General features: G+C 47.3%; 1 protein-coding gene across 1 annotated transcript in view; it reads left to right on the top strand.

The window, feature by feature from the left end:
• LOC141204940 (uncharacterized) overlaps nt 1-13456 on the top strand; it is a 231570-nt gene that overhangs the window by 199103 nt on the left and 19011 nt on the right. Inside the window, 4 exon segments of the mRNA XM_073663980.1 lie at nt 7481-7648; nt 7732-7855; nt 7939-8036; nt 8233-8323. Of these exon segments, the coding sequence (XP_073520081.1) occupies nt 7481-7648; nt 7732-7855; nt 7939-8036; nt 8233-8323 (481 nt within the window).

The following is a 13456-nucleotide window of genomic DNA, read 5'->3' as shown; positions in this document are numbered from 1 at the left end:
ACGGCCACCGCCATAAGATTGCGGAAGGATTGCGTCTCCACCAGCCTAAAAGGCAGCATTTCCAATGCAAGCAGTCGTGAAATGTGCGAATTTAGGACTGTGGCCTGTGGGGTGTTAGCTGCGAATTTCCGCTTTCGTTCAAAGGTCTGGAATATGGACAACGTGGGACGTGGAACGTAGACGTTGATGCTGTTTCTTGAGAAACTGCCATAACAAGTGAAGACTGAGAGGAGGGGGCATCTTTACATGCAGTATGGACAGGGGATTGCCTTGCACACACAACAGGGGGTTCTATTGCACGCACAACAGTGGAAGAAGCAGTGGTGACACCTGCTGACACTGGTCGTGGACCCTGGGTTTCGCCCCACAAAGTCGGGTGCTTTGCTGCCATGTGCCTGATCATGCTGGTGGGGGTCAGGCTGGTAGTTTTGTCACCCCTGCTGATGCTGGCATGGCAGGTGGAACATATGGCCTTTTTGGGGTTATCAGCAGAGTCTTTAAAAAAATTCCAGACTCTGGAAGACCTACCGCTTGTACTGGCAACGTCCCTTGTGTTGGTGTTACGGGGAACGGTTGCCTGCCTTCTGTCTGTGGCCACCACACTGCTTCTTCTTCCTGCCTGTTGGGGTACTCTGCCTCCCTCCCCCTGTGTGCTGCTGGCCTCACTCTGCATGTCCTCCTTCCACGTTGGGTCAGTTACTAGATCATCCACCACCTCCTCCTCTTCCACTTGCGCACCACGATCCTCCTCCTCACTTCCTGGCAATTGTGTCTCGTCATCGTCCACCTCTTGTGACAGATTGCCAACGTCGACTTCCTGTGGCCGTGGCTGTTCAAATATTTGGGCATCGCAACATGGGATCTCCTCTTCCACCACTTCAAGCGTATCAGGCGAGGGGCCCAAATATGGAAATGGACCGGTGAACAGCTCTTCAGAGTGTGCAAGTGTGGTATCACTTGCTGTCTGACGACACTCGGCATGGTGGGAGGAAGGCGCATCAGGGTGAGGAGGAGTATGCGGTCGAGACTCACGGCTACTAAGAGTTGACCGTGTGGAAGACAGACCGGAGGTGGTGGTGCCCAGGTAACTGGAAGTATTGTCTGCTATCCAATTAATAACCTGTTCACACTGATCAGTTCTCAATACTGGTGTTGTTCTGTGCTTCCCTAGTAATTCGGTCAAGAAGTGGGAGCGAGAAGATGTGGCTGTTGGTTGTGGCACATTTTCACCTTGGCCACGGCCCCGTTCTCTGCACGAACCATCACCAGAACGTCCACTTCCACGTCCCTTGCCACGCGCCTTGCCCATTGTAAATGAAGTAAAATAGCTTACACTTGCACTATCAATGGAAAAAGGGTAATAAAGAGTAGATTAGAACAGTGGAAGAGGAAAACCACAGTTATTGTTTACTGGGATATACCACACTTTTTTAAATAGAGATATTTGCGGCTGAACAGTGAGCGACACACTCAAACTGCTTTTTTTTTTAGATACCAAAGGCCCAAAACTGGATAGTACAGCGATTTGACCCGTGGAACTGCGAAACCACACTGGGATGTCGGGCCTACACAAGACTATTTTCAACAGATATATTTTTGTGTCACAACAGTCAGCAGACACTACTGTTTTTCTTTACGGAAAAAACTACCAAAACCTGAATAATAGAGATTTTTTACCGTGGAACAGCAAAACCACAGTTATAATTTACTGGTGTATACCAGGCTTTTTAAAATATATATATATTTGCGGCTGAACAGTGAGCGACACACTCAAACTGTTTTTATTAGATATAAATGGCCCGAAAGTGGATAATACAGAGGTTTGTACCGTGGAACTGCAAAACCACACTTGTATTTCTCGGGCCTACACCAGACTATTTTCAACAGATATATTTGTGTCTGAAAAATCAGGGAGACACATTTTTTTTTTTTTTTACAGCAAAAAATGCAAAAAGCAGGATAATAGAGATTTTTTACCGTGGAACAGCAAAAGCACACTTCTGTCTCTCTGGCCTACACCAGACTATTTTCAACAGATATATTTGTGTCTGAAAAATCAGGGAGACACTATTATTATTTTTATACAGCAAAAAATGCCAAAAACAGGATAATAGAGATGTTTTACCGTGGAACATCAAAACCACAGTAATAATTTACTGGTGTATACCAGACTTTTTAAAATATACTCAAACTGTTTTTTTTAGATACAAATGGCCCATAGAACTGCAAAACCACACTTCTATTTCTCTGGCCTACACCAGACTATTTTCAACAGATATATTTGTGTCTGAAAAATCAGAGGCACACTTTTTTTTTTGGGGGGGGGACACCAAAAGGTTAATAAGATGGGCATTTGTACATTGTGAAGGAGGAAAAAAAAAAGAGGATTTAGATTAAAAAAAAAGGATTTTTCCTGGCCCCCGGGACCTGGAGCTAAGTCCAGCAATTTCAGCAACAGGAGCAGCGCACAGGACTGTAATGCAGCGTTTGCTGGTATAACCACTGCGTCTCCTATACAGCCTGCCTGCCTGCCTGCCTGGGATGGATATTAGTCCTGAGAAGGACTGTTTGTTTGATCTGGCAGCTTTTACAGACCCTACACTAACTATTTTGCAGGATATATCTCTCCCTAAATCAGCAGCGCTGTCCCTACACTGTCTGATCCGGAGCGACTGTGTCCAAGATGGCGGCGCCCGGTTTTAAATACTCGAGGTGACACTGTGCGGCCAGCCAATCACTGTAATGCCCACAAACAACATGGCTGCGGCATTACAGTGACTGGCTGGCAATCCCTGCATGTTCATTGGCTCTGTAAAGAGCGCCAAACATGCAGGGCGGAGACCCGAGCTCCCGCCCGAGTAACCCGGAAATGCTCGGTGCTCGCCGAACATCCCGAGTAGCGTGATGCTCGGGCGAGTACCGAGCAGTGTCGAGCATGTTCGCTCAACACTATTCTAGACCCATGCTACAAAGAGAACTTTATATCTCTTATTCCTGGGGCGGACAGGTCTACAAAAATGGGGCTGTACCAGAAGGTTCTTGTTGCAGAACTATTAAAAAAAAATCCTATCTGAAAACGCTGGCGGCAGAGGTCACAGTTCGTTGGACAACCAAGGAGTACAGGCGAGAGAAACACAACTTCAATCCAGCAGAGGCAGGAGAACACTGTCAAAGTTCTGGGAGAATTTTCTCAGCCGCTCCCATCGCACAAGCACTGAGGCGCGGGGTACTCTCACAAGGAGTGCAAAGTTTGGGAAGATGCTGAGGGAGTACCTTGCCAACCGTACCAACGTCCTCCGTGATTCCTCTGTGCCTTATAATTATTGGGTATCCAAGCTGGATACGTGGAATGACCTGGCTCTCTATGCCTTGGAGGTCCTGGCCTGCCCTACCACCAGCGTTTTATCAGAGTGGGTTTTTAGTGCCGTTGGTGGAATTATAACTGATAAGCGCATCAACCTATCAACTGAAAATGCTGACAAGCTGACTCATAAAAATGAACAAGGGCTGGATTGGGCCAGACTTCTCAACACCACCGAATGATAGCAGCGTAACATAAACTCAAATCTAGTGTCTTTTTTTTGGGAGGTGTATTCCCATGCACCTCTTCACACCCATACGTGGGTATACGCTGCCTGATTTTGGCTATTTGCTCTTGTCCTCCTCCTTCTCCACCACCATATCACCAGGGTGACCGCGGTGCGTGATGCAACACCCACATAATTTTTTTAAAGGGTGTTTATGATGCCCGTAAAAAAATTTTTTTATACAGTATGTTCATGTATACTCCCCAGGGGTAAATATTTGTCAGCCCATACACTTAGTGCATGGGAATTACAAGTATAGGAGACCCGCTCATTTTTTTATGAGGCCCTCCTCCACGTCTCTTCCAAGGGGCATTGGAGTGCCTCCAAATTTTTGGCAACCCTTGCATTCACTGCATAGGCAAACACAATGGGAGACCCACTTCCTAATAAGGGGAACAATATTTTCAGGAGGCCCTCTGATCTACACGTCTCTTCCAAGGGGCATTGGAGTGCCTCCAAATTTTTGACAACCCTTGCATTCACTGCATAGGCAAACACAATGGGAGACCCACTTCCTAATAATGGGAACATTGTTTTCAGGAGGCCCTCCCCTCCTAATTTTCAAAGTGGTATTGGGGTGCATCCAAATTTTGGGCAGCCCTGCCACTCACTGCATATACAATAACAGTATAAGAGACCCACTCTTTAGTAATGGGAACAATAAAACATAGCCGGCAGATGGCTCTCTAAGAATAGTGAGGGCCAACTGCTGGCCCTTTAAGAATAGTAAAGGTCGCCTGATGGCCCTATAAAAATAAGGTTTGTGACTTTCAGAGTCCCTTCTTCATAAATGAAACAGGATGTGTCTGATGATGTGTCACACACCACATGGCCAGATAAGGTTGTAAAATGTTAAAACGACATTTCCTGGTGAATGCATTTGTCACAGTTGAAAGCAATGCAAAAGTGAAAAAACGCATCAAAAATGCTACGTGTGAACATACCCCAAGGTGTGGAGGAGCATTTTTGCTTTTGGTTATTTATTTTGCTTTATATACAAGTCATTACTCTGGAAAGGATGTTCCTTAACATATTTCCCAGGAAAATCCATTTTGGTTGCGTTTTTGTATGTTTTATTGTGAGTCCGTAAAAGTGGCGTAATACCTCTGACAACGTTGTTGACAGAAGTGACCTGGGAGTCAGAAATGCTTCCAGGGGTCTTCCCCATGCTGTCCTCATGTCATTTGAGCACCGTTCCCATCAATTTGGGATGGAACCACCGGGGGAGCCGTCTGAAAAATGCTCGAGTTTCCCATAGACTTACATTGGCTCGTTGCTCGGGTTGAGCACCTGAATATTCCAATGTACTCGACCCGAGCATCGAGCACCCGAGCATTTTAGTGCTCGCTCATCACTAGTTACCATGTTTTTCGGGGTTTGCCGATTAATGCAGAAAATGTATTAAGGGTTTTTCACAGATTGCTAAACCTCTCAGAGATCTCATACGCAAGGTGGCAGATCTTAAGTGTTGGTGGCAGATGCTATTGGGGCATTTGATAAATTGAAAGAGTGTTTCATGTCTGCTCCAGATTTAATCCAATCCGATCTCCAGGAGCCGTTCATTGTGGAGGTGAATGCTTCAGAGATCAGAGTAGGGGCGTATAATGTCAAGGTTCTAAAACTCTGACCAACTTGCCACCATGTGCTTTTTTTCTCTAGAAAATTTTCGACTGCTGAGAGAAATTATGATGTTGGGAAACGTGAACTACTCGCGGTTAAATTAGCTTTTGAAAAACGGAGACATTTTTTTAGGGGGCAGTTCATCAATTCACCGTAGTGACAGATCATAAAAACTTAGCCTACATTGAATCAGCTAGACGGTTAAACCCCTAGACTGGCCAGATCGTTCTTATTCTTTTCCAGATTTAATTTTTCTATCACGTTCAGGCCAGGGTCCAAGAATGTGAAGGCTGATGCTTTATCACGCAGCCTTGATTCAGTGTCTCCCCCTGAATCTCCTTCTTCCTCAGGGTATTGCGGTGTCAATGGTATCCTCAGAATTGGATGTGGAGATTAGTAAAGCCCAGCTGTTGGCCCCTTCCGCTACTCTGGTACTCGAGTACTATGGGTATGAAAAGGAAGACATAGTGTTCTAGCAGTACAATGACCCAAAGCAAACTTCGAGATTGGCAAAGAAATGGTTTAATGACAAACAGACTCCATTTTACCCAGTGAACCACACCCAGAGGTGGGGTACGTCTCTCATGATGGCTGTAAAAGCTGGTCCAGAAGCACAAAACATCTTAGTACTATGTGCACTAGAGCACTACTCCAGATGACAACCATCTCTGTGATACATACCTCCCATCAACTATGTGTCCGGTAGCCACATCACACCATCTTAGGCCGAACAAGAAGATAATGGCTGAAATACATGCAAACATGTATAAAGCCATAGTGAGGTAAATGGAGGTGCATAGAAACTGACAGCTTCCTTCATGCACATACACTCCCATCATCATTCATCTTAGTGACCCAGAACTCGCTCTATTCAGAGGGTGCAGATACATAAATCGGGATACTCCTCTACGTACACCTCGCACACATGCGACTCCGCTCCGTACACCTCTTACACACGCGGCTCCGCTCCGTCACCCCGTACAAGCGCGGCTCCGCTCTGTACACCTTGTACACGCTCGGCTCCGCTCCGTACACCTCGTACACGCGCGGCTCCGCTCCGTACACCTCGTACACGCGCGGCTCCGCTCCGTACACCTCGTACACGCGCGGCTCCGCTCCGTACACCTCGTACATGCGCGGCTCCGCTCCGTACACCTCATACACGCGCGGCTCCGCTCCGTACACCTCGTACACGCGCGGCTCCGCACACCTCGTACACGCGCGCCTCCGCTCCGTATACGCGCGCCTCCGCTCCGTACACCTCGTACACGCGCGGGCCCGCTCCATACACCTCGTACACGCGCGACTGCGCTCCGTACACCTCGTACACACACGGCTCTGCTCCATACACCCCGTACACACAAGGCTCTGCTCCGTACACCTCATACACACAAGGCTCCGCTCCGTACACCCCGTACACACGCGGCTCCGCTTCGTACGCCTCGTACACACGCGGCTCCGCTCCGTACGCCTCGTACACACGTGGCTCCGCTCCGTACGCCTCGTACACACGCGGCTCCGCTCCGTACGCCTCGCACACACGCGGCTCCGCTCCGTACGCCTCGTACACACAAGGCTCCGCTCCGTACACCTCGTACACCTCATACACACGCGGCTCTGCTCCATACACCTCGTACACGCGGCTCTGCTCCATACACCTCGTACACACGCGGCTCCGCTCCGTACACCTCGTACACACGCGGCTCTGCTCCGTACACTCGTACACACGCGGCTCTGCTCCGTACACCTCGTACACACGCGGCTCTGCTCCGTACACCTCGTACACACGCGACTCTGCTACATCCACACTGTAAACCCCTCCTGACCCCACACATAAACTTCAGCTCATCCAGCACCATGACAACCAGCACAGCAGAGTCCTGCATCCACTGAGGCCCCTGATCATGTGACCCCTGACTCCTCCCCTCCTGTGACCTCATCACAGCTCCTGGGCGCACAGAGCAGCCATCTTCCTTCCATTTAGGATCCTGTAGATTCAGTCGTTCTCATCATTATCTTCCATCTTCTAGAAAATTTACCTTAAACCTTAGTGGATGGAGAAGGAGAAGAAGAAGATGGCGGAGAGGATATTCCACCTCACCCTAGAGATCCTCTTCCGGATTACTGGAGAGGTGAGAGATTCTGATGACGTCACATTACATCATTCTTATCTATGGGAATAACAGATGGACAGAACTGGAGAGGTGAGGACTCTGGAAATGTCTGGAGGGAGATTTATTAATGTGTCTCTCCATAACCAGGATTACACAGTAGTGAAGAAGACCTCTAGTGGGCGCTGTCAGGACCCTGTGTCTGAGGGATGGGAAAGACCCCTCAGCCCAATCACAGGACCTCCATCTCACCCCCTGATACATGAGGACATCAATGACCAGAAGATCCTAGAACTCACCTACAAGATGATTGAGCTGCTGACTGGAGAGGTGACACTGCTGGGAATGCTGGGACATTATACAGTAACACTATGAAGGGATCGGGGGGATGACGGTATCATTGTATGTGTCAGGTTCCTATAAGGTGTCAGGATGTCGCCGTCTATTTCTCCATGGAGGAGTGGGAGTATTTAGAAGGACACAAAGATCTGTACAAGGACGTCATGATGGAGGTTCCCCAGCCCCTCACATCTCCAGGTAATAGACAGGACTAAATACACACGGCCTATAATTATCTGTATGTATAGAATGAATTCAGTCCTTGTATGTGTTTCCTCCAGATCTATCCAGTAAGAGGACAACACTAGAGAGATGTCCCCGTCCTCTTCTTCCACAGGACTGTAAACAAGAAGATACCAATGTTCCTCAGGATCATCAGGTAGATGGAGAGGAGGTGTCATGAGATCTCCCCTATGATGTGTAGACGGCTGTGAAGGTCTTGTGCTCAGTCTTGTTTTATCCACCAGTATTATATGTTTTATACTTGTGTAATGAGAACGGTGGAGATGGCAGGATTAGAGCTGATCATAGAGGGGACTTCTCCATCTGTCTGTGACTTACAATATTTGTTTCAGGGTGAAGATCTGACCCATATTAATACTACAGAGACATATGTGAGGGGTGATGAGCGGTGTAAAGACGAGATTCCTACATATGACCACCCAGGTGAGTAGTGACCACTAAATGCAGAGAAGTCACAGATCCTGTGGTCATTATATTATGAGTTTGATCACACAAGTAATTGACGTGCATTTTACTTGCAGATAGATTTGATGCATAACAAAAAAAGCTTATTTTTTTCACCTTTTTTGATTAACGCATTTTGGTAGCAAAGTTTCAGTGGTGAAATGGAATTTTATTTGCTGCAGAAAGGCTCCATGTCTCCAATTGTAATGTAGTTGTGAGTTGCCAGATTACAGCTGAATGTCAAGAATAGAGCCGGGTCACACACAGAAGTCAGGCAGGTGGACATCTAAGCTGGAGAAGCCAAGGTCAATATCTAGCAGCATTACTTGTCCCGGAAGAGCAGTCAAGTGAGAAGCCAAACCGTTTTGAGGTCAACAAGAAGTATGTAGGCAGATCAGGAAAGGGTTTATAAGTAAAGATGCGTGAACATGTTCGGAAAACGTTCGCCAATCTCAAAGTCGACACGAACATGGCACATTCGGATTCGTGTTCGGACCCCCGAGCCTTTTCCTCAAAATCGGCAAAATTCGGCCAAAGTTTGGTAAATGATAGCTTCCACTAATGTTTTTGTTAGGACTTTGTCTAGGATAGTGGTTCTGTATGATGTGTGGGGATGACATATTTGATGAGGGGAGAGGAGCGGCAGACTGTTATCCTTTTTTTTTTTTGTTTATTAACTTAATGTGTGGAGATTCCGGCAGCCAATCAGGGTGCAGAAACCATCGACAACGTCCAGAAACAAGGGCTTGTGTCATTGGCTGCCAAAGCCAGATGTCCCTCACCATATAAAAAGCAGACATGTGGCTTTGGCGCTATTTTGTCAGTGTAACAGCATGGTGAGGCTCCTGCTGTAAGTAGTCAGATCGTTAACTAGGCGGTTTAATGTCAGCTAGTTCAGATAGATAGGATCTTGTGTCAAATCGACCTTCCAGCAGATCAATCCTTTGTGCTAGTTGTGTGGTCCCACCAACAGTCCACATTTCAGCAGATCAATCCTTTGTGCTAATTGTGTGGTCCAGCCAGCAGTCCACATTTCAGCTTCTAAATCCTTTGCGCTAATTGTGTGGTCCAGACACTAGTCCACATTTCAGCATCTAAATCCTACGTGCTAATTCTGTGGTCTAGCCACACTATCTCAGCAAATAAATACTGATTGTTATTTTAGTGACAGGTGACTGACAGGTCTGGGTCTAGGGTTGTGACACAGCTGGTTAAAAGAGGGGAAGGGTACATCCAATATGAGTGGGGAAAGCATGGTCGTGGTGGAAGGGGGAATAGGCTTGGTGTACGAGGTGTATGTGGGGTAGGTGGTAATGTTACTGAAAGCTCTACTGAACAAACACCGGCTCGTCCTATCCAAAGACAACTGACAACTTCTGTTACTGGACGGACTACTCCACTCCATTTCTTTGGCAGTCGCACAGCAATGCGCCTTGTAGACCAGGGCCAGAAAGAGCATGTGCTCCAATAGATGGCAAGCACTGCATCAAGTGTCCTCTTCCTCCACCTTAACATCACACACACTACAATCCTCAGAGATGTAACCCCAATTATCCTTGTTTCCCCACACGTCACAACCGTCCAACTGATGTCAATTCCATGGGCATCAGAGGTCTGCTCCAAAGATTTACAGACTCAAGAGGAGGAAAGCATCTGCACCGATGCCCAAATTTTTTTTTAGTTGGATCCGAGGCTGAACGAAGTAGGGTCGAAGCTGAATCCAGACCCTCATCACCAGACGTTAACCCCTGGGGGTGGAGGTGATCCTGATGAGTACAGACTGTACTGTGCTGTCAGGGCAGGAAGAAGAGGAGGGTGACTCTCGTGGCGAGGAGTGGGAGAATAGAATGGATAATGATGAGGTTCTAGATCCCAATTGGTGTAAACCCAGAGGCACACAGCTGAGTAGTTCAGCAGAGATGATGGAGGAGGAGGAAGACGAGGAGATTACCTTGCAGCTTCAGGCACAGACACGGAGTGGTGCAACCACGACAAACACTTCATCCTCAGCCACAACTCTGGCTGTGGCCAGCAGTGCTCGCTGGTCTGCAGTTTGCAGGGACGGCAAGCGTTGCTTATCCTGGGCCTTTTTTGAGACCTCAAAGGATGACCAAACTCACGTTATCTGCCAACTTTGTAAAAAATTATTCAGTAGAGGCAAAAATTCCAATAATTTGACTACTATAATAATAAGTTAATAATTTTTATTTATTTAGCGCCAACATATTCCGCAGCACTTTACAATTAAGCGGGGACATGTACAGACAATAAATTCAATACAATTTAAGACAGTTTAAACAATTACATTAGGAGTGAGGTCAATGCTCGCAAGCTTACATTCTACAAGGAAATGGGCGGACACAATAGGTGATAAGTTCTTGTTATTTCAGGTCTGGCAATTATAATAAATAGGGATTTTCATACAAAGCTGTATGATCCGGTCATCAGCCAGTATGTTTAAGTTTAATACTCAAGTACCGAGTAGGGAGCAGATTCTGTAAAATATTTTGAAGGAGGGAACAAGGGAAAGTTAATTTACTGAGAAGTTAAGGTGGTGGGCTTGTTTAAATAGATGGGTTTTTAAAGCACGCTTGAAGTCATGGGGGCTAGGCATCAGTCGGATCCCCTGGGGTAGTGCATTCCAGAGGACTGGCGCAGCGCGAGAGAAGTCTTGGAGACGGAGGTGCGAGGTTCAGATTATGGGGGATGTTAGTCTTAGGTCATTTGTAGAACGGAGAGCACGTGTAGGGCGATAGGCAGAGATGAGAGAGGAGATATAAGGCGGTGCAGAACTGTGGAGAGCTTTGTGGGTGAGAGCGATGAGTTTATATTGGACCCTGTAGCAGACGGGCAACCAGTTTAAAAACTGGCACAAGATGGAGGCATCGGTGAAGCGGCTGGACAGAAATACGACACTGGCTGCCACATTCAGGACGGATTGGAGAGGAGAAAGTTTGGTAAGAGGGAGACCGATCAGAAGAGGTGTTGCAGTAGTCCAGACGAGAGTGAATAAGAGTGACAGTCAGAGTTTTAGCAGTTTCAAAGGTGAGAAAAGGTCGGATTCTGGAGATGTTTTTAAGATGCAGGTGACAAGAGCGAGTGAGTGATCGGATATGGGGAGTAAAGGAAAGGTTAGTGTCGAATATGACCCCAAGACAGCGGGCGTGCTGCTTGGGAGTTATGGTTGAACCCTCCAAGGTAATTTCGATGTTATGTATAGGTAGGTTAGTAGAGGGGAGAAACACAAGAAGTTCAGTTTTAGAGAGATTCAGTTTAAGATAGAGGGAGGACATGATGTTAAAGACAGTGGACAGACCATCCTTGGTATTTTGTATTAGGGTATGGGTGATGTCAAGTGAAGAGGTGTATAGTTAGGTGTCGTCAGCATAGAGATGATACTGGAACCCAAATCTGCTGATTGTTTGTCCAATAGGGGCAGTGTATAGAGAGAAGAGGAGGGGGCCTAGGACTGAGCCCTGCGGGACCCCGATAGTAAGGGGACGAGGAGATGAAGAGGAGCCGGCAAAAGATACCGTGATGGAGCGGTCAAAGAGATAGGAGGAGAACCAGGAGAGAACGGTGTCCTTGAGGCCTATAGAGCGGAGCATAGTGAGGAGGAGCTGGTGATCCACAGTGTCAAATGCAGCACAGAGATCCAGGAGAATCAGGGAGCAGTGACCTTTGGATTTAGCTGTTAGTAGATCATTAGAGACTTTAGTTAGGGTAGTTTCAGTGGAGTGTAAGGAGCGTAAACCAGATTGTAGAGGGTCGAGGAGAGAGTTATCTGAGAGATAGCGGATTAGGCGGGAATGGACCAGGCATTCCTGGAGTTTAGAGATAAAAGGAAGGTTAGAGACAAGTCTGTAGATAGCAGTGCAGTTCTGGTCCAGGGATGGCTTTTTAAGTAAAGGGGTTATGATGGCATGTTTAAATGAGGAGGGAAAGATACCTGAAGAAAGAGAGGTTAAATATTCTAGTCAGGTGAGTGGTGACCATCGGTGAGAGAGACTGCAGGAGATGTGAGGGAATGGGGTCACTGTTGCAGGTTGTAGGTGGAGAAGAAGTGAGGAGCAGGGTAACTTCTTCTTCTGTAACAGCCTCAAAGATGGCTAGTGAGCTTGAAGTGCGGCAGGGAAGGGGATCCAGGCACTGAGGAAATTGAGCTGAGATGTCCTGATGGATGTGGTTGATTTTTTCTAGGAAATAAGTGGCCAGATCCTCACTGCTGAGGTTGGTGGTGGGGGCCTGTGCTTTAGGTTTCAGCAGGGAGTTTAAGGTTTCAAAAAGTCATTTTGGATTGTTGGACAGTGAAGTGATGAGAGTGGTGAAGTAGGATTGTTTGGCCAGATGAAGGGCCGAGTTATAGGTTTTGAGCATGAATTTATAGTGGATGAAGTCCTCTGCTAAAAGATTTTCTCCACTGACACTCAGCACACCTTGAGCAACGCTGAAGAAAGCGTGTTTGCATTGTGGGCCAGGGCTGCCGTTGTCTGTGTCTGGTCTTCCTGCATGTAGAAGGCGCTGCTTCATCTAGGGCGCTCTTCAGTGTATTATTGTAGTGTGACAATGCTAAGTCCGGACAGGAGAGGGAGGAGATGGGGGCTAAATATGTGTGGAGATTGTCTATAAGCTGCTGGGTATTAATGGCACGTGTATTCCTATAAGTGTGGTAAGTGGGGGTGTCCCGGGTGAGGAGACAGTTCTTGACAGAGAAGGAAAGATGGTTGTGGTCCGAGAGCGGGAGATTGGAGTTAGTAAAGTCATGCAGCGAGCAGAGACCGGAGAAGACCAGGTCCAGAGTATTTCCGTCTTCGTGCGTAGGAGAATTAGGTAATTGTGAGAGGCTGAATGAGGAGGTTAGAGAAAGTAGATGAGAGGCAGATTGGGAGAGGGGATCATTCATGGGGATATTAAATCTCCCATGATGATGGTGGGGATGTCACAGGATAGAAAGTGAGGAAGCCAGGTGGCAAAGTGATCTAGGAACTGGCGGGAGGAGCCTGGAGGGCAATACACAACCGCCACTCGCAGGGAGAATGGTTTGAAGAGTCTGGTGTGCACTTCAAAGGAAGGAAACATAAGTGAGGGAACTGGGGGGATGACCGGGATAGC

The sequence above is a fragment of the Phyllobates terribilis genome, unplaced genomic scaffold (genome assembly GCF_046119375.1).
Source record: "Phyllobates terribilis strain yellow unplaced genomic scaffold, ASM4611937v1 Scaffold_136__1_contigs__length_4911898, whole genome shotgun sequence".
NCBI classification, from domain to species: domain Eukaryota; kingdom Metazoa; phylum Chordata; class Amphibia; order Anura; family Dendrobatidae; genus Phyllobates; species Phyllobates terribilis.
This window is presented reverse-complemented; position numbering and strand designations above follow the sequence as displayed.